Consider the following 26,676-nt stretch of genomic DNA (forward strand, 5'->3'; position numbering starts at 1 on the left):
TCTCCGGAAATATCAGCATGGGAAATCGGCACATCAGACCCATAAACCTATAGCCTACAGAAAGACGTCATCTCAAGCGGGAGAGAACGCTTGCGGTGCTGGTTTGTGTCACGTAAGTACAGGGCTCTCAGGTCTCATGCATTCGGCGTGAGACACACGCAATTCAACCCATGCACACGCTCGAACCTGGTCTCACGAAAATACGTGACACTGTCACGTTATTTAATCTATTGAAAGGTGATCAGGGACACGTATTTTCTGAATTTTGGATTTCAATTGGAAGTATTTGTCATGTCACTAAGCACGACTTCCAAACTAAGGTTCTGCGTACAGATCATTCATTGTTGAAAATTGTCTGTGATAACTAACAAAGGACAGCTTTTGGCCACCCGTTTCTACTTAAAATTGTCTGTGATAACTAACAATATGACAGCTTTTGGCCACCCGTTTCTACTTTCACCTTTGATTCTGAGAAATTGTGACAGTTCACGGATATATTAAATGCAGGTGCGCTGCTCTGTAGGCAAACCGCGAAGGAAAAAAGGGTAGCTGCTTCATCTGTTCTTTTTAGAATTGTATGTCTTGATGTTTATTTTATCTAGCCATCTATTCTGTTGTTGGCTATGTGAATGAAAGTCTGCGTCGATGTCTCGCAAGTCCAGTGTCGCGAGCGGACGTTGCCATGACATCTAGAAATCATACCGTATTGAATGGGTTATCATTAATATTGATGTGTAGGGGTTGATTATAACTCGTGAATAATATTGTTTATACCACGGTCTGGGGGAATACTCGTATTCTGATTGGCTGCAGGGCGTGCATTAACTCCTGATATAGGCCTACAGACACCTGCTAAGTAGTTCCAGTCAGTGTTTAGATTCTCTGCCCGAGCCCGAGCCCGAGCCGGACGCGGGCCGGGTCGGGCCGATATTTCCCACCACTATCCTCGGGCCGGGCCTTTGATTGAGCGTTTTTATTTTTATTTTATCATTGGTTTATTGGCCTAATCGGAGGAGAAATCTATGCCATAAACAGAAATATTATAGGCCTTTATTACACGGGTCTTCTCAATGCCGTGGAACGCTCCGTTCACTTGCATGGGTAGTAGTCCCGTGACTTGTCAACCCCAGCGTCTTCCGTTGCTAAGCGACGTCACCGTCTTTGCGGACAAATGATTTCTCTGCTGATCAACACTATGAATGGCCAAAAGACTTGCCCCCCCTTAAATAAATACTATGGCAGAATTATTATTATTATTATTATTATTATTATTATTATTATTATTATTATTATTATTATTCTCATTCAACTTGAACATGTGTTTTTACAGCAGAGTGGTGGAGGGATGACGTATGTTGGCCAACCCGGAAGTGAGCGTCGCCCTGGGTTCCCTTGACAAAAAGCCAACGGGTTTTTCCATTGGATTTTGGATTATTGCAGAAACATTTGCATCTTTGAAGCACCTCCTCAAAAACTGAAAATAAATAAATAAATAAAAATAACCGTGCTCTAAAGAACGAAATGTAAACCAATGCATTCTGAATGGGAGTGTTTCTCTGATTTTTCCATGCTACACAGAACGAAATGTAAACCCATGCAAATAAAGCAAATAAAGGTCATAATAATTTAAATATCATTAATCTCCTGAGTTTGTAGGGTGGTATTCTATTTTTTTCAACGGGGCTGCATCCAGTCACTTGACCGTCATGGTTGCTATGGTGGTTGGTATCGACCGCCCCCCTCTAATCCCTCAGCGGGGCTCAAGCGGGCGACATTCGCCGCCAACAATCCCTTTCTCCTCCATGTCGTGGTTCATGTTCTTGAGGGAGTCAAATCCAAAGTTCCTTCCCCCCAATTCATTCTCAACCTTGGCTGAGATAACCCCCACTACGAGTCTCGTTGTAGAAATACCAGAGACGAGAGTCTGACGTGTTATGCGCCATAACACCAAAAGCAGAACAGTGATCCAAATAACAAGGAAGTGTACAACACTTGCGTTACAGTCCTGGAGCACTATATCTAAATAATATCATATAATAGCTACATAGATATCTATATCATATAATACATATTATCACGGCCAAAAGCTGTGTGCGCCTCCAGACGATATTATGAATCACAAACTACTTTGTCGGGTTCTGCGACGTCTCTGGTTCTTCCACTTTCACATCAATCTGAAGTAGGCTGAACCGCGCGCTGCCTGCTGCCGGCTGCCCGCTGCCGGGCAATGGTGCCTTGCGGCAACCGGCGGCATGTCGCAGTTCATGTACTTCAGCGAGTCAAAGCCAAAGTTCCTTTCCCCCAATTCCTTCTCAACAATGGCTCAGATAACCCCCACTGTCTCGTTGTGGAAATACAAGAGACGTCAAAGAACCGACAAGAAACACTTGCGTTACAGTGTGTGTATTCACACACACACATGTGGCGCTCACACGGTCGTGTCTCTTCGGCGGTCCAACGTCTCTGGGCGGGCCAGGCAGAGTAAGGGGAGGTGCTTAGATACTTTATGACGACATAAATAAAGACATTCCAAATCAGCGCGCTTTAGCCTCCGTTTTTTGAAAGGCGAGCAGAACAGCTAGTGCTCGTTTTACACCAAACGCAAGTTTTAGCCACTGGGGGACCAAAGGCAGGCTAGGGGAACTCAAATTTATGTTAGAAAACCTCATAAAGTGAGATTTTCATGTCATGGGACCTTTAAGGTGTGTAGACACAGCTGGCATGTGGCCACGTTTTTGAAGTCTGGGGTCAAAAGGTCAAAAGGAGCTTCCTTTCTCAAAAACAGTTTTCCACCACATTCTGAACCATTAGGTCTTGCAGGCAACACTTCTGAGGGGCTTTGTCCAAATGACAGTCCATTTGGGAAAACTTTTTTTCTGTAAGGGCTAGAACTCCAAATCTCGGATATGTCGTTCTCGGGGCCCCGGGAAATGTGTGTAAACATTTTAGCATCCCTAGCTATCTCGAAAAGGCCGGAAAAGGGGCGTGACCTCCAACAGTACAGTAAATGTACATAAGACAGAGGTTAGTTTCTAGTCCCCATTTTTTGTGGGATGGAGGTGTACATGTGTGGCTTAAGGTGTGTATACACAGCTGGCCTGTGGCCACGTTTTTGAAGTCTGGGGTCAAAAGGTCAAAAGGAACCGGCACCACGCCGCTTATGAGATAACAAAAAGTTAATGTGTATTTCTCCCATAACTTTTTGTCATTATTAAAGAGAGGCCTGATTCTCAGATATGCATGTTGGATGGCTAGGGTGTAGGTCTGGGAAGAACTTCAGGCCAAAATCTTATAAGCGAGCCGCTGGGTGAGGTGCAACGAGATGGAGCACTTGCTGAGTCAATTCTTGTAGGGCTGGAGCCACAGGTTGAAGCGTATGCACCCCCTTTGATATATAAGAGACCCCAAGGTACAGCTTTCTTAAAGGTTCTCGACTCAGTCACCTATTGCATCACTTCCTTTAGGTCTTCGGCCTCCTAATTGATCATTGTAGTATAATTGAATGCCCTCTTTCATATATATGATACCTCCACCACTGGGACGTGGCAACAATTCTCCAAATCCATATGGGGAGGGGGGGGGGGGGATGCTTGTGGACGGTAGGGGTGTACACTAGACATAAATAAGAAGCAAACTCAATCCTTGCGAGAGTGAAGAGCTGGTCCGTAGTTCCACGTCCGGGGCGAAAACCGCATTGTTCCTCTTCAATCTGAGGTTCGACGATCGGCCGAACCCTCCTTTCCAGCACCTTGGAGTAGACTTTACCAGGGAGGCTGAGAAGTGTGATACCCCGGTAATTGGCACACACTCTCCGGTCCCCCTTTTTGAACAGGGGAACCACCACCCCGGTTTGCCACTCCTTTGGCACTGTACCCGACTCCCACGCAATGTTGAATAGGCATGTCAACCATGACAGCCCCTCAACACCCAGAGCCTTTAGCATTTCTGGCTGGATCTCATCAATCCCCGGGGCTTTGCCCCTGTGGAGATGTTTGACTACCTCAGTGACCTCCACCAGGGAAATGACGACGAAACACCATCAACCTCAAGCTCTGCCTCCAACATAGAGGGTGTGTTATTCGGATTCAGGAGTTCCTCAAAGTGTTCCTCAGTTGAGGTCAGCAGAGTCCCATCCTTACTGTACACAGCTTGGATGGTTCCCTGTTTCCCCCTCCTGAGGTGCCGGATAGTCTTCCAGAAACACTTTGGTGCCGACCGAAAGTCCTTCTCCATGGCCTCTCCGAACTTCTCCCACACCCGCTGCTTAGCCTCCGACACGACGGCAGCTGCAGCCCTTCGAGCCTGTCGGTACCCTGCAACCGAGTCAGGAGTTCTCCACGATATCATATCTCGGAAGGCCTCCTTCTTCAATCGGACGACTTCCCTGACCACCGGTGTCCACCACGGTGTCCGAGGGTTACCGCCCCTTGAGGAGCCTAAGACCCTGAGGCCACAGCTAGCCGCCGCAGCTTCAGCAATGGAGGCTTTGAACACCGCCCACTCCGGCTCAATGCCCCCAACCTCCACAGGAATGCCAGAAAAACTCAGCCGGAGGTGTGAGTTGAAGATACCTAGGATGGGGGCCTCCTCCAGACGTTCCCAATTCACCCGCACTATTCGTTTGGGCTTACCAGGTCTATCCGGAAATTTCCCCCATTCCCTGATCCAGCTCACCACCAGATAGTGGTCGGTTGACAGTTCCGCCCCTCTCTTAACCCGAGTGTCCAAAACATGCGGCCTCAGATCAGATGACACGATCACGAAATCGATCATCGATCTTCGGCCTAGGGTACTCTGGTACCAGGTACACCTATGAGCACCCTTATGTTCGAACATGGTGTTCGTTATGGATAATCCATGACTAGTACAGAAATCCAATAACAAACAGCCGGTCGGGATTAGATCAGGGAGGCCGTTCCTCCCCACCACGCCTCTCCAGGTGTCTCCATCGTTGCCCACGTGGGCGTTGAAGTCTCCCAGCAGAACTACGGAGTCCCCTACTGGAGCCCCATACAGGACTCCATTCAGGGTCTCCAAGAAGGCAGAGCACTCTGAACTGCTGTTTGGTGCATACGCACAAACAACAGTCAGAGTTTCCCCCCTACAACCCTTAGGCGTAGGGAGGCGACCCTCTCGTCTACCGGGGTAAACTCCAACACCACGGCGCTCAGCTGGGGATTTATGAGTATCCCCACACCCGCCCAGCGCCTCACGACCTCGGCAACTCCGGAGAAGAATAGAGTCCAACCCCTATCCAGGAGTACGGTACCAGAGCCGAGACTGTGCGTGGAGGTAAGCCCCACCAGATCTAACTGATAGCGCTCCACCTCCCTCACAAGCTCCGGTTCCTTTCCCCACAGCGAGGTGACGTTCCACGTCCCCAGAGCCAGCTTCTGCCGCCCGGGTCTGGTTCGTCGAGACCCCTGACCTTCGCTGCCACCCATGTGGCTGCGCACCCGACCCCAACGGGTCTTCCCACAGGTAGTGGGCCCATGGGATGAAGAGAGGGGGGGTGCCACGTAGTTTGTTCGGGCTGTGCCCGACCGGGCTCCGTGGCAAACCCGGCCACCAGGCGCTCGCCATCGAGCCCTCCGTCTGGGCCTGGCTCCAGACAGGGGCCCCGGGCTTCCTCCGGGCCGGGTCAAATCTCCTCTTCTTCCTTTATTCATTGGAGTTTTAGAACCATTCTTAGTCTGGCCCCTCACCTGAGACCACTCTGCCATGAGAGACCCTACCAGGAGCACAAGGCTCCAACACAGCCTTCAGGTTCACAGGGACACGCAAACCTCTCCACCACGATAAGGTGACGGTTCCAGGAGAGGAGGCAGGTGTAGGCCTATTACAAATATTTATGTGGGTATGCTACTCCAACCTCGTTGCTGATCGATATGTAACCATTTATTTATATATATATTATTGACAGCATTTTTCGTAAATAGTTGGATGGAATCTGTTTCTTAAGCAATAACATTGAACTGTATTGTTTTCTAGGCCAACATACCTTTACTATGTTGTTGGTATTATATGTTATATGGAGCATCTTTCATATTTATGAAGTTAACTTATACTTCCATGGCCGGTAAACAATGCAACTGCGATCACTCATACCTCGCGCTTATGATGCTACAATGAAAAACAAGAATATTTCTGCATCAGGTACGTCATGAACTAGGGCGTGGCTAGGCTCCCCGATGCGGAAGCATATCTCTCCTTGATGTTGCCCTGCGCCATTGAGCAGTTTACATAGGAATGAATGGGCGCCATTTTGGAATCCGGTGTCCATTCTATAATATGTCCATGATTGAGAACCTTGAGAGTAGAGACTAGTAAGAGAGTGTTCAGCAGATTATACAGATACATAGATAAATAAATAGATATTATGTAAGGCTAGTATATTCTACACTTGAACCTCCTAAAATGGCGCAATTTGATTGGTTTGCTATCTCGGGATATTTGGCAATATCCCATGATTGACATCTCAAACTCGATATTTTTTTCATCGCAAAATGTCCGCTATTAACAACAAATAAACCGCTAATAAAAACAAATAAATCCCGGCAAAGTGTTATCTTCTTTATTTTTGGAGTTCACGTGTAGTATATACTCAAACATATAATTAACAAATATTCACCTCAGGCTCCGTGACGGGTATTTCGCACACTGTGTGAAATCAAGCTTAGAAATAAACACTAGGCAAAGATGTTGTTACTGGAGCTAGTAGGCTACCATCAAAACGTGGGATAACTAATCGGAAATCTGATTACAACGTCGGGGCTAAGATTTAATTAGGGATTAACTGGGGGAGATTTCACAGGTGGGACTGGCAAGGTCCCATAGCTAGCATTATGCCTTCTATTTCTAGATCTTCTGACTAGGTTTACGATACTCATCTGAACGACATAATCACTGTCAATAGATATAAAGAAAACGTTGACTTTCACTCGGTGCTTTTCACTGACAGTAAAAATAAATAAAAGTGTCGTTATTGTATGCACTGCTGTTCATTGACTAGCTCCAGCGCTCGTTGCTGCGTTACTAAATGATAGTAGCTCATTCATTCCCCTCTGACCATGCATTTAATTGGCTTTGACCGCCATCAGTTCTCTGCAATTCCTCATTCGCCCTCTCACATCTGACAGGTTCAAAATTATACGGCTGTGTTATTTGTGGTTCTTGACATCTCTTAGACGCCATAGTTCTAGTACTAGGTTGAGGCTACCTTCCACCACGTCTCCCCAACGTGACGTCGTCGCCGAATGGTGTTAGAAAACACTCGCCCAAAACTGGACTTTAAAACTATTTTGGAGACATTTTATAAATGATATTTTGAGTGCTTTATGTACCCATTCATCAAAACTTCTGGTTAACCTGCACGTAGGCCTTTAAAGCTGAACACTCACCCCCCCCCCCCCCACACACACACACACACACAGACACACAACTTTGGGTCTGAGTTTGACAGATTCTTCATAAACAAGTACTTCTTTATTATCTGTATCCAAACATTCAGCATGGTACTTCCAGCTGTTTTAAAGAGAGGATGTATGTAAGCAGGGGAGAATGTAGCTTGAGCAGCCCATGAATCTGGAGTCCTTCAGCCCAGTTTAGTGATCCTCAGAGCCCCCGCAATCCACAACGTATCAATGTCCTGGAGACGGGGAACTCTGTGGCCGAAACTCAACAGCTGCTGTCCATCAACAAAAATCTGAAATTGACTTTGTTGGCATGATATATCAATCTGGAGGGAAGATAAAGCAGAAATGTTTTTCTTGGGCAGCAAATTCCTTTGGTTTAGGAGCATTTAAGAGCATTGCATTTATATGAGCCAGGTTTAAAAAGAGTTGCTGTGTCAGGGTGTGTGTGTTTCCCTGTGTTTCCCTCCTGTGTTGATTACTGTTCCCTCCCCTAATGTGTCTCAGCTGTTCCTCGTTGTGTTTGTTATTTAAGCCCTTGTCTTTCCTTTGTTCCTGGTGCTGTCATTATAGTTTGTTGGTCCTGCGTGCTCTCTGTGGCTACCTGTGTTCCCTTACTCCTTGCTCCTTGCTCCTTGCCTTAGCAGAAATAAAGTGCCGTTTCCTTTACCCGTCTACATCTGGGTCCTACCTGCGCCTGCCTGCACCACCAACCCTTAACAGAATGACAGCACCAAGTTTGGACCCAGCGGACGCTCTGTTTTTCCGTGAGTTGGAGGATTTGTTGGTGACGATAATCCTAGCTATGGATGGCTGGGAGAACATTCCCAGCAGGAAGGAGCAGGAGGCTGTGTTGGGGCGTATGTGCAGGGCTGTTGCGTCAAGGCCAGAGTTGGAGGACGCCTTACCCGAGTGGGCAGTCGAGCTGCTCAACCCCACAACCTTTTGGCCGGAGAGCTACATGCCACTGCCACCGGACTTTGGTGACCGGCCTAAGCCTCCACGCTCCTGCTCTCAGCCTCTGATCCCCAGCTACCGGCCTCTGCCCCCGGCCCCCAGCTACCGGCCTCTGTCCCCGGTTCCCAGCTACAGGCCTCTGCCCCCGGCCCCCAGCTACCGGCCTCTGCCCCCGGCCCCCAGCTACCGGCCTCTGCCCCCGGCCCCCAGCTACCGGCCTCTGCCCCCGGCCCCCAGCTACCGGCCTCTGCCCCCGGCCCCCAGCTACCGGCCTGTCCCCGGTTCCCAGCTACCGGCCTCTGTCCCCGGTTCCCAGCTACCGGCCTCTGCCCCCGGTCCCTAGCTACCAGCCTCTGCCCCCGGTCCCTAGCTACCAGCCTCTGCCCCCGGTCCCTAGCTACCAGCCTCTGCCCCCGGTCCCTAGCTACCAGCCTCTGCCCCCGGTCCCTAGCTACCAGCCTCTGCCCCCGGTCCCTAGCTACCAGCCTCTGCCCCCGGTCCCTAGCTACCAGCCTCTGCCCCCGGTCCCTAGCTACCAGCCTCTGCCCCCGGTCCCTAGCTACCAGCCTCTGCCCCTGGTCCCTAGCTACCAGCCTCTGCTCCTGCCGGAGGTGGCCCGCCCTCCAGACCGTCCAGGGGAGGCACGCCCTCCGCTCCTGCCGGTGGGGGCCCTCCTCCACTCCTTCCCGAGGGGGGTTCCCCTTCAAGGCCTTCCTCCTGAGGGGACCCGCCCTCTACCTGGCCTGCCTCCTGAGGGGACCCGCCCTCTACCTGGCCTTCCTCCTGAGGGGGTCCGCCCTCTACCTGGCCTTCCTCCTGAGGGGACCCGCCCTCTACCTGGCCTTCCTCCTGAGGGGACCCGCCCTCTACCTGGCCTTCCTCCTGAGGGGGTCCGCCCTCTACCTGGCCTGCCTCCTGAGGGGACCCGCCCTCTACCTGGCCTGCCTCCTGAGGGGACCCGCCCTCTACCTGGCCTGCCTCCTGAGGGGACCCGCCCTCTACCTTGCCTTCCAGTGGGGACCCGCCCTCTACCTGGCCTTCCTCCTGAGGGGACCCGCCCTCTACCTGGCCTGCCTCCTGAGGGGACCCGCCCTCTACCTCGCCTTCGCCGGCCTCCTGAAGGGTTCCGCCTTCACCGCTGCCGGCCTTCTGAGGGGGTTCTTTGCCACTGCAGGCCTCCTGAGGGACTGAGCCCTCATCGTCCTTGCCGCCGGCCTCCTGAAGGGTTCCGCCTTCACTCTGCCTCTGCTTGCCCCCCAGGCCGTCCGCCTGAGGCTCCCTGCCATGCCCTGGGGCAGTTTTCTGGCCGCCCGCCTGACGTCCCTCGGCTCTGCCCCAGTCCATTTATTTTTTTTTGATTCCCCCCTCCTGGCGCCCCTCCACCCACCCGTTTTGGGTTTGACTTTCTTTGTTTTTTTTTTGCTTGTCATGGGTCGCCTGGGAGTCGACCCTTAAGGGGGGGGTACTGTCAGGGTGTGTGTGTTTCCCTGTGTTTCCCTCCTGCGTTGATTACTGTTCCCTCCCCTAATGTGTCTCAGCTGTTCCTCGTTGTGTTTGTTATTTAAGCCCTTGTCTTTCCTTTGTTCCTTGTGCTGTCATTATAGTTTGTTGGTCCTGCGTTCTCTCTGTGGCTACCTGTGTTCCCTTACTCCTTGCCTTAGCCTTTAGGCTTCAATAAAGTGCCGTTTCCTGAAACCGTCTGCATCTGGGTCCTACCTGCCTGCCTGCACCCGCAACCCCCTTAACATGCTGTAAATAAGATTGAAGAGTTGGAAATAGAGAGAGCTGAAGAGAAGCAAGATTACCCTATGTTTCTCTGCCATTGAAAAGTGTTGCATTTAACGCACCTGTGATTGAGATGCAAGACGGATTCCCAGAACCAATCATTGGAAAGATGCCCTGATCAGTCAGAAAAGACCGGATGCAGGGGCAGTAAACAGGAAACACATTCTCACAGCACATTTCACTCCACGCCATTTGTAACAAATTATCAGTACACTCAAAATATAGCTCTTCAATTCTACCCAACATTAACTTCTCAAGACTAGAGTTAAAAAACGGACATTTTACTGGCCTTGTTTACATGAGAAATATCTAGCATGTCACACTTTTGCTAATTTTCTCATAACTCTACCTGACTACAATGTTTATTTCTTCTTTAAAGGAACACCAGCCGAGGAAAGTATACTCAGGGCAGACCTTTGACAGTTATGAAGAGTTCCATCTAGCTATGAAAGCATGGAGTGCTTTCATTGTCTCAAGTACATTTAAAGACTCTAAGGCCCCGTTTACACGAGGACGCTTGCAGGTAAATGCGCCAAAATATTTCATTGGAAGTGCCTTTCGTTTAGACGGTGACAGCGTTTTTGGGGCTCAAAAACGCAAAAATCTGAAACCACCCTCCAGAGTGGAAAACTTGAATACGCTCCGCCGTAGCGATTCCGTCTACACTGCCAAGACGGAAAACTATTCTCAGATCTGCTCACGTCGCGTACGCGTTTACGTGACAAACATGCCCCAGTACAGGGAAATAAACAAACATGTTGGATTATTTCCATGCGTCGGACTGTCAAGCTGCTCTGGCAGCTCTAATAAACTTACAGGAGTCTTTCTACGAAATGTACAGGATATGTACAGATAGCATTACTGAACAGAGAAGGATCTGTAATTATGTTTTGGTTTTCGGGGCGCAGATAAGAGAAGAAGGAAGATTCTACGCATGCGTTCAGACATGGTGGTGATGTTGGATAGTGTATCACAGCACCACCTAGCCGCCTCACATGCATACCCAATCGAATTCCACACACTTTTGCGTCACCGTATGCACGCAGATTTCCTCCCGAAAATGCTTGTCTAAACGCGGAATAAAAAGTGAAGACGCAACGCCACTTTTACGTCTACTGTTCAGACCGTCATCATGTAAACATAGCCTAAATTGACCATTTATTGAGTCCATTACCGAGTTAGGAGGATAAAAAAAAGTTAGCAATGTTTGATCCAATGCAATCAAATTATATTTGGAAAGAAAATCATTCATTAACATGGGCTGTTGTTTAACTATGACTAAGAGACATCTCTTATTCTTTCATATTCATTTCTGTGTAGGTATTATGTACCTTGGTTGCCTTTCATGCAGCCCTTTATCCCAGAGTGTCATAGTAGAGGTGTGCAGGTGTAGCTCATTATAGGTGTGTGAGGGACCTGCCAGGGGCTTTCCAATACCTACCCTGAACGGCTGGTGGATGAAGGGGAAGAAGGGGGCGGTCCTCTCCGCTGCGCCCCAGCGCCCCGACACACGCGCCCTGCACAGGACCTGGGACTCCTTCATGAGGACGCAGAGCTCCAGCGCCACGTCAGAGGGGGGCCTCTGCCCCAGGCCCGGGCCGCATGACAGCAGGATGTAGAACCTGGAGGGGGAGACACATGCATCACTCCCTGAATAAATTGTGCTTTCATGGCATACATTCTTGAAGACAACATCTATTGTGTGTACTGAAGAGATAATGCTTAACAAAAACATATTCTAGCATTATCAAAACTGAGGTGGCCAATCTGGTCAGAAAATAATGGACTTGACAGCCTTTCTTTTGAACATCCCCAAACAAAAATCAGGATTTTACAAAACTCTCAAAACTGCTTGTTTGCCAGGTAGAGCCATGTCTTCTGAATGTCAATTAAACAACTAGCTTGTTCATTAGATCCCATTCAACAATTTAAACTGAGCTTATCAAAACATCCCATGATGCACTCTGATGCAGAAGACCTCTTTACCAAGTATCAGTGGAAGAGAATGAGAAGTCTTTTACCTGTCAGGCCTAGGCTCCACCACGCCCACCACGATTAACCTCTCCCCTACCCGCAGTCCCTCGTTGATGTGGCCGCTGAAGGGAACAGCCTGAAGTCGAGCAAAACAAAGTCAAAACCTACTTAAAGATGGAAACTGAATCAGATAAGAAGTCTTAACACACAGCCAAATGTTCCCCTAACACTTCATGATATCACCATTCCTTCTGCCATCTCAGACGGATGGGCTGATTGTAGGGACAGGGGACTTGTGACCCTTTCGATTTATAGACAAACCGTTTGCATAATATAGTCAGTTTAAGACCAAATGTAATATCCCTAACTCCCACTTATTTTTTCTCCAAATGAGGTCTTTTGTAAAACACAAAATCCCAAATTTTGAAACCATGGCTCGTCCTTCAGTTGCCCGTCCTTGAGCTTCCTGCAGACTCCAATCACCTGATACCTTGTTGAGTGTCTATTAACCAACCTGCTCCACCGAGCTTGTTCAGGAGCCTGCTCCAGTGAGCTGATACAGGAGCTGGCTCCATTGAGCTGGTTCTTGAGGTGTCTCTTACAGAAGCATGCTTCACTGAGCTAGTTCAGGAGACTGCTCCACTGAGCTGGTTCTTGAGGTGTCTCTTGTTACAGGAGCCTGCTCCACTGGGCTGGTTCTGAAGGTGTCTGGTGACATTTGGGACTATTGCAGCATTCTTGAAGAAAGTTGTCCAATCCCGGATTGCATTTAACTGACTTTATTTGTTAAAGTAGGCATGTTTCGGTATGGTAACTATGAAGCTTAAAGGCCCACTATGCAACTTTTTTAGCCAAAATTACATTAAGTATGCAGGTTGAGAGTTATGCTGATGGTTCTGCATCCATTTCTGGGTCGATTGGTGGGTGTGTCATTTACCCATGTCGCCTCTCCAGGGAAAAAGCGCATATGCAACTTGCTCTGTTCGGACCGACACAATCCGGATGTGACGCAGCAGAAGTATCCTCGAAAATGTAGTCAGATTGTAGTTTCGAAAATGCTTTACGGCACAGACACACACCCAAACATGGCACCGGCTAGATATAAACAGCCAGTTGCGAGGCAATTGTTGCATTCATCATGGATCAATCGACTGATAAGGGACTAGGGCTGTCACTTTTTATTCGAAGTTCGAATATTCGTTCGAAGGTGGGGTGAAAAGTTCGAATTCGAAGTGTAATTCTCCATTCGAACTGTAAAAATGCGCTATAAAGAAGAGAGCGGCGAGTGGCTTTTCCTCAATAAAGCGGCCCTCCTGGATCCCCGCTTCTCCCGGTTAGTCCACCTTTCCCCTGCACAGAAACATCTCGTGACTGAAAGCCTCTCACACGAGCTCATTGAAACGGAGACCGACACTGATCGCACACGACAGGGAGAAAAGTCCGCTGCTGCGCTGGGCGCGATGGGCAGCCTGTAGCGGCTGCAGCTGCAGCGGTAACGGAGAGCTGCGAGACTACTTGTAATTTTCTTTACAAGTACAAAAGAGCAGCATGCCGTGTTGGAGGTCGGCCTCACAGATTGTTCGTTTATATGGGCTGTGTGTGCCATGGACGACATGCGCTCCGCATATCGCGCTCCGAGCAGTTATTGTTAATGCGTAAAAGACAGCCGCACTTGTGTGTCCGAGCTTCCTCTTGTTGTGTTTACAAATGTGTTATTAAAGATGTGTTTTTATCCTGTGCTGTTATGAATTCAGTAGGTATACGTGATTTCCACAAGAAATAAAAAGAAACACGACAACAGTCTTTTTTTTTTTTTAATAGTTCTATGGGGGGGGGGGGGGGTCGAATGTATTTGAATGTATTCGAATTAATTATGGACATTCGAAATTCGTTCGAATTTCATTTTTGGAAAAAGTGACAGCCCTATAAGGGACCCAAGAGGCGACCGTCGGTGGAACAAAAGAAGAATGGACCAGAAAAGAGATCAGACACGAGTGAAAGGGGAACTATGCAACTTTTTTGGCTTGATTTACCTTAATATAACAGGCTAAGAGTCATTGCGATGGTTCTATTATACATTTTTGTTCGATTGTTCGTTGTTTCGACTCACCCTTGCGCATCTTGGCGGAGAAAAGGAATATGTTTCTGCCGGCGACCCGCCGCCCACTCTCGCGGGAGTCTCGGGTCTCGCGAAGTAACGAATTGCTTTACGGCACAGACCCCCAAACACGGAACCGGCTCGATATAAACACAAGTCACTAAGGGATTGTTATATTCATCATAGATCAGCCGACTAAAAAGAGACAGAGAAACCCAATGTCGGAGGAACAGAAGAAGAGAAAAGGGAGACTGACCGGCAGAGAGGCCAGACACGAGTAAATGTTGGGCAAGCTTTTCAGGAATAGCGTGAACTGAAAGAAAAAGAAGACTGCAAATCAGACGCCAACTCGGCCGTGTAGCTTTTGAAATTGAAAGTACCCTTGGGTGGCCTTTGTCTTCGTGGTTGTTACGGGGCAAGACGGGGTGAACCCAAACGCACGGCACAAATGACGACAGGAAGAGGTTGGTAGCAATTAACCAGTTTATTGCTACACAGAGCAGAGGAGAATGTCTGTGGCGATCCGGAGATGGTTGGTCGGGTGGATTGCCGGACAGGTAGTCACCCTCGACGGTTCGGAGGAACTGGTATTCCTGCAGGAGAGGAGAGTCGAGTGGTAAACGAGAACAACGAGAATACTAGGAAAAGGCTAGAGAGGTCGGAGGATAACTTAACTAGGTAAGCGTAGTTGACGATCTGGCGACGAAGGGTTGAATGACTGGGGAAGATATACAGGTGGGCGTGATTGGTGATGATGGTCAGGTGCGGGTGATCACCGTGGCTGGGTTGGGGAGTTCAGCAGGCCACGCCCCCGTACATGGAACAGAACATGACAGACAGAGAAAACTAGCGGCAGCTAGGATCCGGTGGGAGAGACCGTGACAGTACCCCCCCCTCTACGAACGCCTCCTGGCGGACGTCTGGCAGTAGGATGCGCTTTATGGAAATCCGAAATCAATGTATCATCCAAGATCATATTCCGTGACAGCCATTGCCGGTGTTCTGGTCCGTAACCCTCCCAATCCACCAGGTACTGGAAACCACGCCCCCTAGGACGTATGTCCAGCAACTGCCGGACCGTCCACGCCGGGTGATTGTCAATGATGCGCGGTGGAGGTGGCGCAGGCGTAGCGACCGCCAGAGGGCTGGAGGAGACAGGCTTGATCAATGACACATGAAACGTGGGGTGAACCCGAAGAGAGGGAGGAAGCCGGAGACGTATAGCACAAGGGTTTATGATGGCCTCGATTTCAAAAGGTCCAATGAACCGGGGCGGGAGTTTCCGAGAGGCTACCTTCAAATGGAGATCCTTAGTTGAGAGCCAGACCTTCTGGCCGGGGACGTAACGAGGTGCCGGTGTCCGGTGGCGATTAGCCTGCCGCTGGGAGCGGGTGGAAGCCCGAAGCAGCGCAGCCCGGGCCTTGTTCCATGTTCGTTGGCAGCGTAGGATGTGGGACCGAACTGAAGGAACAGCAATCTCTGCCTCCTGCGAGGGAAACAGCGGGGGCTGGTAGCCCAGGGAGCAGAGAAAGGGAGACATTCCGGTAGTGTCATTTCTGTGTGTGTTGTGTGCGTACTCAACCCAAGGAAGATGAAGGCTCCATGAAGCGGGATTGGCGGCTGTGACGCAGCGTAGCATGCCCTCCAGTTCCTGGTTTGCCCGCTCCGCCTGGCCGTTGGTCTGAGGGTGATATCCAGAGGAGAGACTGGCTGTGGTACCCAGGGCCAAACAGAAGGCTCGCCACACCTGGGAGATAAATTGGGGGCCCCGGTCCGACACGATGTCCGCAGGGATGCCGTGTATTCGGAAAACCTGAGAAACCATCAGCTCTGCAGTCTCTCTCGCAGAGGGAAGTCCGGGTAGAGCGATGAAGTGGGCTGCCTTCGAAAAACGATCAATTATGGTGAGTATGGTGGTGTTACCTCTGGATGGAGGGAGACCGGTAACGAAATCCAGGGCGATGTTGGACCACGGACGACTGGGGATGGGGAGCGGGCGAAGCAGTCCCGACCGGGGTTTGTTGGTTGTCTTGTTGCGCGCACAGGTGGTACATGCGGCGATGAAAGACCGGGTGTCTCGGTCCATGGTAGGCCACCAGAACCGGCGTTGCAGGAAAGCCAGAGTCCGGTTGATCCCGGGATGACAAGCCAGCCTCGACGAGTGACCCCACTGTAACACGTCTGAACGGACTGCATCCGGAACGAACAACCGACCGGGAGGGCCCGTGCCCGGATCGGCCTGATGAGCCTGGGCCTGGGTAACCAAGGACTCAATCCTCCAGACCACTGAGCCCACCACACAAGTGGGTGGTAGAATGGAGTCCAAAACAGAACACTCCCCGTCCACGGAGTGCAAACGGGACAATGCGTCCGGCTTGGTGTTGCGGGAACCCGGGCGATAGGAAAGGGAGAATTTAAAGCGACCAAAAAATAGCGCCCACCTTGCCTGGCGGGAGTTGAGACGTTTTGCAGACTGGATATAACTCAGATTCTTGTGGTCCGTCCACACGACGAACGGCAGTTCCGCCCCCTCCAGCCAGTGACGCCACTCCTCGAGCGCGAGCTTGACGGCGAGGAGCTCCCGATTTCCCACGTCGTAGTTCCGCTCTGGGGGAGATAGCCCTCGAGAGAGGAAAGCACAAGGGTGAAGCTTACCGTCCGAAGCTGAGCGTTGGGACAGTACAGCTCCAACCCCAGTGTCCGATGCGTCGACCTCCACCACGAACTGCAGCTTGCCATCGGGCTGCGTGAGAACCGGAGCGGAGACGAAGCGTCGCTTCAACACCTCGAAGGCCGCCGCGGCCTCCGAGGTCCATCTGAAGGTCACCTTGACGGAGGTCAGCGCTGTGAGGGGCGCGACGATGCGGCTGAAGTTCCTAATGAACCTTCTGTAGAAGTTTGCAAACCCCAGAAAGCGTTGGAGCTGCTTGCGATTGGTGGGTGTAGGCCAATCAGCTACAGCAGCTACCTTCCCTGGATCCATCTCCAGCCTCCCCTGGCCGATAACGAATCCCAGGAAGGTCACCGATGGCGCATGGAATTCGCATTTCTCCGCCTTGACAAATAGACGATTCTCCAAGAGGCGCTGCAGCACTTGACGGACATGCAGCTTGTGTTCTGCGAGGGACCGGGAGAAAATCAGGATATCATCAATGTACACGAACACAAACTGATGGAGCATGTCTCTCAATACATCATTGACCAGGGCCTGAAATACTGCAGGGGCATTTGTAAGACCAAAAGGCATCACCAGGTACTCGAAATGACCTAATGGGGTAGTGAAGCCTGTCTTCCACTCGTCCCCTTCTCGGATGCGGACCAGGTGGTAGGCGTTACGGAGGTCCAGCTTGGTAAAAACTGTAGCACCCCGCAGGGGAACAAAGGCAGAGTCTATGAGGGGCAATGAGTACTTGTTCTTAATCGTAATGTCGTTGAGTCCCCTATAATCAATGCAGGGGCGAAGGGACTTATCCTTCTTGGAAACAAAAAAAACCCCTGCTCCTACCGGTGAAGATGAGGGCCGAATAATCCCTGCGGCAAGAGAGTCCCGGATATACCCCTCCATGGCCTCTCGTTCTGGAAGTGAGAGGTTAAACAGGCGGCTGCTAGGGAGAGGGGAACCAGGAAGTAAATCAATGGCACAATCATAAGGGCGATGTGGTGGCAGAGATAGTGTGTGTTGTTTACTGAACACAGGTCCTAAATCATGATAGTCCAGGGGCACCAACGTGAGGTCCGGGGACTCCGGGACCGTCGGTGGGGAGACTGCCGTAGGTGCTGAGGCGGAGCGTAAACAGTTCAATAGGCAATGGGTACTCCAAGCAGTGATCCTACCAGAAACCCACTCCAAACTGGGGTTATGGAGACGAAGCCAGGGATGGCCCAGGACCACAGGAGTCTGGGGTGAGTTAATGAGGTGAAAGGAAATCTTTTCCTGATGGTTACCGGAGAGCAGCAAAGACATGGGAGCGGTCTTGTGCTCAATCCTGTCCAGGTGCAATCCGTTGAGCGCACTCACCTCCATAGGCACGTCGAGTGGGATGAGGTCTACTCCCAGCTGTCGAGCCACCCTTCGGTCCAAAAAACTCTCGTCAGCTCCGGAATCGACGAGGGCGGAGAGGGGCAAGGAGCGGTTCTGCCAAGACAGAGTGGCCTTCAGCAGAGTACGGGAGTTAGAATAGTTAGGGACACAACTCGATCGATAAACTCCCATTACGACCGAGCCGGACCGTTTCCCGGGCGCCGGGGACAGTGAAGGAGGATATGGCCCGTCCTCCCACAATACATGCAAGCGCCCGTCTGTCGGCGCTGGTCGCGTTCCTCCATGGTTAGGTGGACGCGCCCCAGCTGCATGGGCTCTGGCTCGGGAAGGCTCGGAGGTTCACGAAAGGCCTCGGTAATCCGCGGCGGAGGTCTCACTGTCGTGTGCTGGGAAGGAAACGATGACGGGGACACTCTCCCTCCTTCGCTCCCGAATGCGGTTGTCCAATTGCATGGCGAGAGTAATGAGTGCCTCCAAGTCGGACGGCTCGTCCCGCAACGCGATCTCATCCCGTAGATGATCAGCCAGGGAGCGCTGAAAAACGTCTCTCAGAGCGTCGTCACGCCAGCCGCTCTCTGCTGCGTAGATACGGAAGTCAATCACCAGCTCCGCCACGCTGCGACTGCCCTGGCGTAAATCCAAAAGTCTCTGGGCAGCCTCTCGGCCCCGAACTGGATGATCGAACGTCCGTCGCAGCGCCGTAGTAAAGGCTAAATAGTTCGAGGCCTCGGGACCCCCACGGTCCATCTCAGCCGAAGCCCAGGTAAGCGCCACCCCTCGAAGGCAGGCGACGAGGTAGGTGATGCGGGAGGTCTCGGTGGCGTAGGTGAGTGGCTGCTGCTGGAAAACTCCTCCCACCTGGAGAAGGAACCCATGACAGGCTCCAGGATCGCCCCCATATGGTGCCGGGGTTGGGACGTAGGGCTCCCGACGAACGATAGGGACCGTAGCGGGGAGATCCGCGGACGAACCAGAGGGAGGGGTCGAGAGTGTCAGCCGTGACTCGAGGGACGACAATGCCGTAGCAAATCGGGCTAGGCTTGCGGAAGCCTCCCTCAGGTTCCGGGAATGTTCTACCCCGAGGCCGCCTTGGCGGCGTACCTCCTGGGTTAAATTCGCTAAGCGAGCGGCCAAGGAATCGGCTGCGTCATTTGTGTCGGCTGGGTCCATCTTTTGGCCAGATCGTACTGTTACGGGGCAAGACGGGGTGAACCCAAACGCACGGCACAAATGACGACAGGAAGAGGTTGGTAGCAATTAACCAGTTTATTGCTACACAGAGCAGAGGAGAATGTCTGTGGCGATCCGGAGATGGTTGGTTGGGTGGATTGCCGGACAGGTAGTCACCCTCGACGGTTCGGAGGAACTGGTATTCCTGCAGGAGAGGAGAGTCGAGTGGTAAACGAGAACAACGAGAATACTAGGAAAAGGCTAGAGAGGTCGGAGGATAACTTAACTAGGTAAGCGTAGTTGACGATCTGGCGACGAAGGGTTGAATGACTGGGGAAGATATACAGGTGGCCGTGATTGGTGATGATGGTCAGGTGCGGGTGATCACCGTGGCTCGGTTGGGTTCAACTGAGTTCAGCAGGCCACGCCCCCGTACATGGAACAGAACATGACAGACAGAGAAAACTAGCGGCAGCTAGGATCCGGTGGGAGAGACCGTGACAGTGGTATTCTTGATGTTGATAGTCTCTGTACAAATGTGTTTGCTCAACCGTTTTGTTGTGAGCCCTGTATGTTTCTAGCTTGCTTGGTTGCAACCATATAAACACCTTTGTTTCCATGGGTGTTTTGCTGTTCGTCTGTCTCGTCCCCCAGATACAGACTGAATCCCCGAATCCAGGTTCTTGTTAATTTAGATTATTATGTTGGCCAAACCTCTTACACTGATTGTTCTGTTCAACCTAAGATAAAACAATTATAATCTAGGATATAAATTCTCCCCGTCAACTATAAAAAAGGATGGATTTATGTTTATTGCAATACAAATACACCCTTTTAAAAATGTATAACCTTGCCTACACTTTATGAACATCTACTTCGGACATGGGAGACCCACGCATTCGCCGGCTTCTTTGAAAACAAATGCACATGGCTCGCGTAGAAGTGCATGGGGAAGGGTCGTCAACGAGTTGTTACGACAGTGTTGTGAAATATCTACTACGAAGCTGTAGGGGGCGCTGTGTAGAGAAATGTGCGTGCCAAAACCAAGAAAACTTGTTGCATAGTGGGCCTTTAAGGGAGGGAATTGTATCTAACGCGTGGAGAGGAAAATACCGTGATCTCAAGGGCGTCAGTTTGTTTTTAGAAGTGGTGGGGACAATAACCATAAGCTTGAGTGTGGTTTGAAAAGTGCTGGGTACCCTTATGTAAGCTATTCATCCATTCAACGCTGCATTACAATATATAACTATTCGAACAATAAGTTGAAAACACAGTTTGTGTTTTGGCTTGTTTTGCAAAACTGCGTTGGAAACACCATGGTATTGGCTCGGGATATGTAATACTAATACACACAGGACAAAGAACAGTGTTGGCAACAAAGTTTACCAGACAAACAATGCCAGACTGTAAAGGGGGTACGAAATGAAACGAGGTACTGAGCATCAGCCTTTTGAAGACGAGCAAGGGCTGCTGGTAGCATATGTTATGCTGCATTAAAAAAAAAAAAAAAAACAAGCGCCCAGAGGAGAATTGCATCTGCCAAATCCTGACCACCAGTAAACACTTGCGAAGGACCAATGTAGACTTCACTCATTGCAACATCATTAGCAAATTGCCCGCAGATAAAATCCCCTACAGTTTAGGATAATCACACAGGTTATGCGAGAACATATTTATGTCAGGATAGGCCTACCAGGCTCCAAGTCGTCACATATCTCAATCAGACAAAACAACTATAACCACATTGGCATAGCAATCGCACCGTGTGTAGCTGCTACTAGCTGCAATCTATACAATGCATACTAGCTGGAGCCCCAACCAGAATCAGATCACAATTGCTTAGGACCGTGGGTAACCTTTGGCCAGGTCATCACGAGCAAACAGAACCAGCAGCAAAGTTTACGTAAACCAATTTCTTACCTTATGTGGCCCTCCACATGCAGGCTAAATGATGTATCCATATCGTGTCACAAACATGCTTTTTACAGGAAGCAAAAGGACCGGCTATTTTCTGAATAAAAATGTCAATTTTGGCTGTCTATCTTGAAACTTCTCCAGTGCGTTCACACCAAACGCGACGGGGCAACAAGATCCCATACAAAGTGAACGTATAGACGCGTATCGGGCGAATTTTTTGGATTTGTTTTGATTTGTCGCGCCACACTTTCGCCGTGCACAGGCGAGCGCGTTCACGAGGATTTGTGGCGCGACAAATTCGCTCGAGTTGAAATATTTGAACTTTGACACGAATTTCGCGTGATGACAGCCAATCAGCGTTCAACAGCGTGGCCACTGAGTGACATGTGTAACGTAACAGCCAATCAGCGTTCAACCGTCAAACTCAGTGCAGTGCAGTCCGGGGTGAACTGCAGCATGGAGGAGAAAGTGATTGTTGCCGTTTGCGACTCTCGGAGCTCTATATATAATAGTATATCATATAATATAATTGTATATATAACATCATGGCAAAAAGCTCTGTGCGCCTCCGGATGGCCGTAGCGCGGGGAGCTCATAGGGATTGGGCTTCTCGGGAGTCTGGGTTTGTTTACCGGCGTTGCTATGGGTTCCGGTCGTGTATGTTCCAACGGTTTATTAGGTAGGTCTATCTAATAAATGATGTCTTCGTGCGCGCCTATCGCATGATTTTAGACTCGACGAATTCGGTTGAGTATGTGGGGATTTTTTCAGTCGCAATTGGTTTGCACATTTTTAAAAGTGGTGGGGACAAAATTCGTATTTCAAATAGTGGGGGGGACATGTCCCCCCCGTCCCCCCCGTAATCGACGCCTATGCGTGATCTACTTCAAGCCCCCGGGCTTAGGCCCGGTGGCTCTCTGCCGTCTACCTATTGATCTCTGGCCTCTTCACTTCGAATCACCCGCTAGAGGACGTCAAGTGGGTGTGGCCTATGCAGTGGGCGTGGCCGGGGTGACGTAATGGCTTCGGCTTCTTCACCTATCTAAAGGTGCTGCCTTCTGTGGATGGAGCAGCCTTCAATAAGGTCTTGCTCCCCTTGTGGCTATGTATAGTATTTACGGCTTATATGTTTGGTCCTGCTTCCTAGTGGTTAAGTGAGGGTAATACAGCTTGTGTGTTTGAATCTGCTTCCTAGAGGCTATGTGGAGGCAGCTCAGGTTCTTAAAATACGTAACAGGACTAAGGTTTGACCAGAATCCAAACTTGCTCAATTAATGTCAGCGACCAACTGATTAGATGTCATCCACAGACTCCACTAATCAAAGCGCAAGCACAGACTGTATCCACCTGTTGCTCCGTGGTGAGATAGATCGAGCGTAGCGGTCGGCGTCAGCCATGCTCCGGCAATATATTAAAGTGTATCGTCACGTTTCCATAGCAACTGGTTCTAAACAAACCAAATTAACAAGGGGAAATCCAATCCTATGCCACACAAACCTTTTAAAATGTATAATCGTGTGGCATATGATGCTTGCCTCGGCACGTTAGCCTATCATAGCAAGGTGATGATAGAGCTATGATATTTGTCCATTTATCTACACAGTAAATTAAGAAACGGGAAAGTAAAGTAGGCTAATAAGTAGTGAATTTACTTTTCAAATGCAGTAAAAGTAATCTCATCAATCTCATCTCATTTTACAATTTTTTAAATTAGGTTAATTGTCTTATAATATTTAGTCTGTGCACAATCTTTTTTCTTTGTTTTAAATCAAGATTGACATTCAATATTTCTGTTAAAGCTACGTTTTTTGTTTACTTATGTCTTTGGCTGCGAGTATTTGTCAACTCTGCTGACGTGTTACACTAAAGTACAATTGTTGACAAGTAATGGTTTATTCATTTACCATCTATAGATTACCTCACTGAATTCATTACCAAATTCACAGCTAACTTATTGTCTACCTCTGATCCCTTTCAGCCTCTCCCTGCAAAGGCAAGGTAAGATGCGGATGAAACAGCAGCTCCAGAACCTGAAGTTTAACCACAGAGCCTATGGTGCCATATGTGAACTAAAGCGAGTGTACTCCAATAATTGAAATGGTTGTCTCTTTGATTAAATAGTTTTTGAAGCTCAGCATTACCTCCTACTTTTTTGTTTTTTTTGCTCCCCCCTCCCGCCCTGCTGGAAGAACGTCCTTTCAAAGAACGTATCCTAAGTATTTCCTACATAAAGAATTGCCCACGTTAGGATGCATGCCCCCGGCGGGGGTTGCATTGCAGCCTCTTTAGAAGGAGCGCATGAATATCTAGCAGGCCTTGTAGCGCACAAGTTACTGCGGATTACCTTTTTCTCCTTCCCTGTACTCGATTCGGCCATGCTGACGTGGAAGCAGCGATAAGAGCCAACACTGTCAGTGGCGTGGTTCCAGCTCCGGACGGGAGGCGGCTCGGTTATCCTGTCTGAAGTTTGCTCTCTCTGGTCGGCAGCAATGTTTAAAAGACGAACCAGGACCCGTCGTACCTGCTCCTGTGTGGAGCGCTGATGACGTAGCGCGGTCATACCTCAAGGATCGTAACTCAGTGGGCCGCCCATCAGAACAAAGCGACCAGGAAGGACGGGTTGTGGAACAAAACATTCCACTTGAGTGTGCGGGGCCAAGACCATTCGTGTACGGTTAGGTGGAGAACGGTGTATGTTTGTAGCCTATCTGAATAAATATAATAAAAATACTCTTAAAAATAAATAAAAAAAACTATTAATTTTATTCTATTTACTATTAATAAAAAAAAACTGCCTGTGTGAACACGCCCTAAGGGGGTGTTCACACAGGCAGTTTACAGGCAGTTTTTGTTCACTGACAACATGTTTCTTGTCAGTGAACATGTTGAGTTGTATGACATGACCAACAAATTATACCACAACATTTATCACAAGGAGAGTATCTGGAGGACGATCGGTGGGATTTTGGGACATAAGTGTAAAGGTGCGGCCACACCAGACGCGTATTTCGCGTACTTCGCGTATGAAATCGCCATTTTTTCCATAGGGAACCATTGGTATACGCGCGTATTACGCGTAATATGCGTATAAGCAACGTTGTACGCGCGTATTGCGCGTATGAGGCGCGTATATTTACGCGCTATACACGTGTATAGTGCGTATATCGCGTATATCGCGTACATTTCAAGAGTTCCAAAAATTGAACTTTTTAAGCTCATACGCATGACGATTAGCCATATTGCCCAATCAGCGTTGAGCTTGACCCGACGTCACTGGCAGAGAGTAGTGAGCTTGGACAGAAGCATACGGCCGACATCTTTCTTTATTCTGTGTGGAAATAGTAACATAGTTACGCCATTAAATGCTTTTATGGAAACATTTCTAGCGAGAAATGTGCATTTTATGTGCAGTTCGCTCGGTGAATGTGAAGGATGTTTGGTTTGATAGTTATGACGAAGAGGGAACGCTCCGTTCACTTGCATGGACAGAGTCTCTGGTTACTAAGCAACCTCAACGTCTTGGCGGACTATTTCTCTGCTGATCAACACTACAGACACTACACGAACAGAAATGGAGGTGGATCAAAATATCATCGTCGTCGTGTGCGGCCGTCCTGTCCTGTACGACACCACGATGGTGTCGTACAGGGACAGGAACAAAACAGAGAGGGCGTGGGTCGACGTGGCAGAGGATATTGGCGTTCCTGGTAAGATCAGTGAATAATGTGTGCGTGTATTTTGCTTGGCTTCAGCTATCGGTTGTGTTCTACTATGAAAAAAGTTAGCGCCGGTTAGCGGTAGCACCAGTTAGCAGTAATATTAAGTGATACTACTACAACAGACTGTCCCGCTTGTCAGGTTACACAACTTAATATGTATATATGTTCTTGTCAGTGGACGTATGTCGCAGGAGGTGGAAGTCACTCAGGGACAGGTATAGCGCGTATTGCGCGTATGCGACCATTTTTGACACAAAATGGTCAAGCAACATTATACGCACGTATCTCGCGTAAAAAGTACGCGAGATACGCGTCTGGTGTGGCCGCACCTTAAGTATTCATTTTAATGTTTATCTGCTCACCTAACAAACTATCCAGTTATCACCGTTAAACGTGTTTCTAATAACATTTCTAGCGAGAAATATACTTTTTACTTGCATAATCTTTAGTCAGTGATTGTGTCTGATCTTTAGTTTTATAGTTATTAGGAAGATTTTATCGGCTCGATGTCAAAGATGTCCGGTTGCTAGGGACGCTGCTTTCGCACAGCTGAGGGCACAGCTGAGGGCTGTTGATACGGACAACGCAAAAGCGTTAGTAGCTGCTAGAGAAATTCTTGGTAGGGCTTAATCCTAGCCTGTTGTTTACTTTTATTCACTGTAGGGGAGGATTGCCGTGACAAATGGAAATACCTTAGAGGCAAGTACGGCAAAGAAAGAAAGGAAATGAAGGAGAGGAGGAGTGGATCGGAGGGAGGACATAAACACAGTTGGAAATATGTAAAAATTCTATCTTTCCTGGAGCCTTATGTCCAGGAAAGGCTCACAATTAGTAACTTCGACCAGCCAAGCCAGACAGCAGAGAGCATTTTGAATGCAATGTGTGAAAACAATGAGGTAAGACTAGATGAGATTGAGCTAATGTGCCATGATGAACAGGCCAATTCATAATTGTAGGCTAAATCAAACGAGTGAAGTTTATCAGCTGTATGACTATGTCCTGTGTTTAATCCTGTGGATTGCGAAGGAAAAAAAAATTATGCTTTGTGTAATGTTGTGTTTTGTCCCGTGTTTCCTTTACCTGACAGACTACATTGGATGACACAATCAGTAGTCAACCTGGGCCTGGTTCTTTAAATGGCAGTTCATCAAGGCCCCCACCCCATTCATCTAGGCCCCCACCCTCTCCATCTCCACCCCCACAACCACCTCAACAACAACAGCAGCAGGAATTCGGGCCCATGAGAGTACAAAGAGGGAGGAAGAGGCAGGCCACTGCGACCATAACCCCCTACCAGCAACAGGTCCTCAGTGCCCTTGCGAAAGAGGAGAATGAGCATGAGCGTTTCCTATTGAGCTTTGCACCCACACTGGCAAGGTTGGAGCCTCGCAAACAGGCATTGCTAAAGTGTAGAATGCAGTCCCTGTTTTATGACATCGAGTTTGGAGAATAAATGAAATTATTAAATTAAATTATTACATTTAAACACAAACATCTGCTTTGTACCTCTTTCTTTATGTGGCAATATGTGGTTTGTTGTCATGGTGACTGTCAGCTGTGCGGCAGTCCCAGCCAATCACGGTGGGAGACTATCTATAAAGG

At 49.3% G+C, this 26,676-nt stretch overlaps 1 protein-coding gene and 1 long non-coding RNA gene across 3 annotated transcripts; one reads left to right on the forward strand and one right to left on the reverse strand.

Annotated features, from left to right (window-relative positions):
• Nucleotides 1-6,082: 6,082 nt before the first annotated feature.
• lgalsla (lectin, galactoside-binding-like a) lies at nucleotides 6,083-12,846 on the reverse strand. Its single transcript, XM_060046647.1, has 4 exons — nucleotides 12,802-12,846; nucleotides 12,176-12,264; nucleotides 11,596-11,776; nucleotides 6,083-7,738 (listed from the first exon to the last, which is right to left on the reverse strand). The coding sequence occupies exons 1-4, from the start codon at nucleotides 12,844-12,846 to the stop codon at nucleotides 7,595-7,597; spliced, it is 459 nt and encodes a 152-aa protein (XP_059902630.1). The 3' UTR covers nucleotides 6,083-7,594.
• Nucleotides 12,847-24,228: 11,382 nt separating this feature from the next.
• LOC132453371 (uncharacterized) lies at nucleotides 24,229-26,566 on the forward strand. Of its 2 annotated transcripts, none has more exons than XR_009524671.1 (2): nucleotides 24,229-24,333; nucleotides 26,162-26,566. It is a non-coding gene; the product is annotated as an uncharacterized LOC132453371 (long non-coding RNA). The 2 variants fall into 2 exon arrangements; XR_009524670.1 differs by lacking the exon at nucleotides 24,229-24,333 and adding an exon at nucleotides 25,422-25,970.
• The last annotated feature ends 110 nt before the right edge of the window (nucleotides 26,567-26,676 follow it).

The sequence above is a fragment of the Gadus macrocephalus genome, chromosome 3, assembly GCF_031168955.1.
Source record: "Gadus macrocephalus chromosome 3, ASM3116895v1".
Classification (NCBI taxonomy): Eukaryota; Metazoa; Chordata; class Actinopteri; order Gadiformes; family Gadidae; genus Gadus; species Gadus macrocephalus.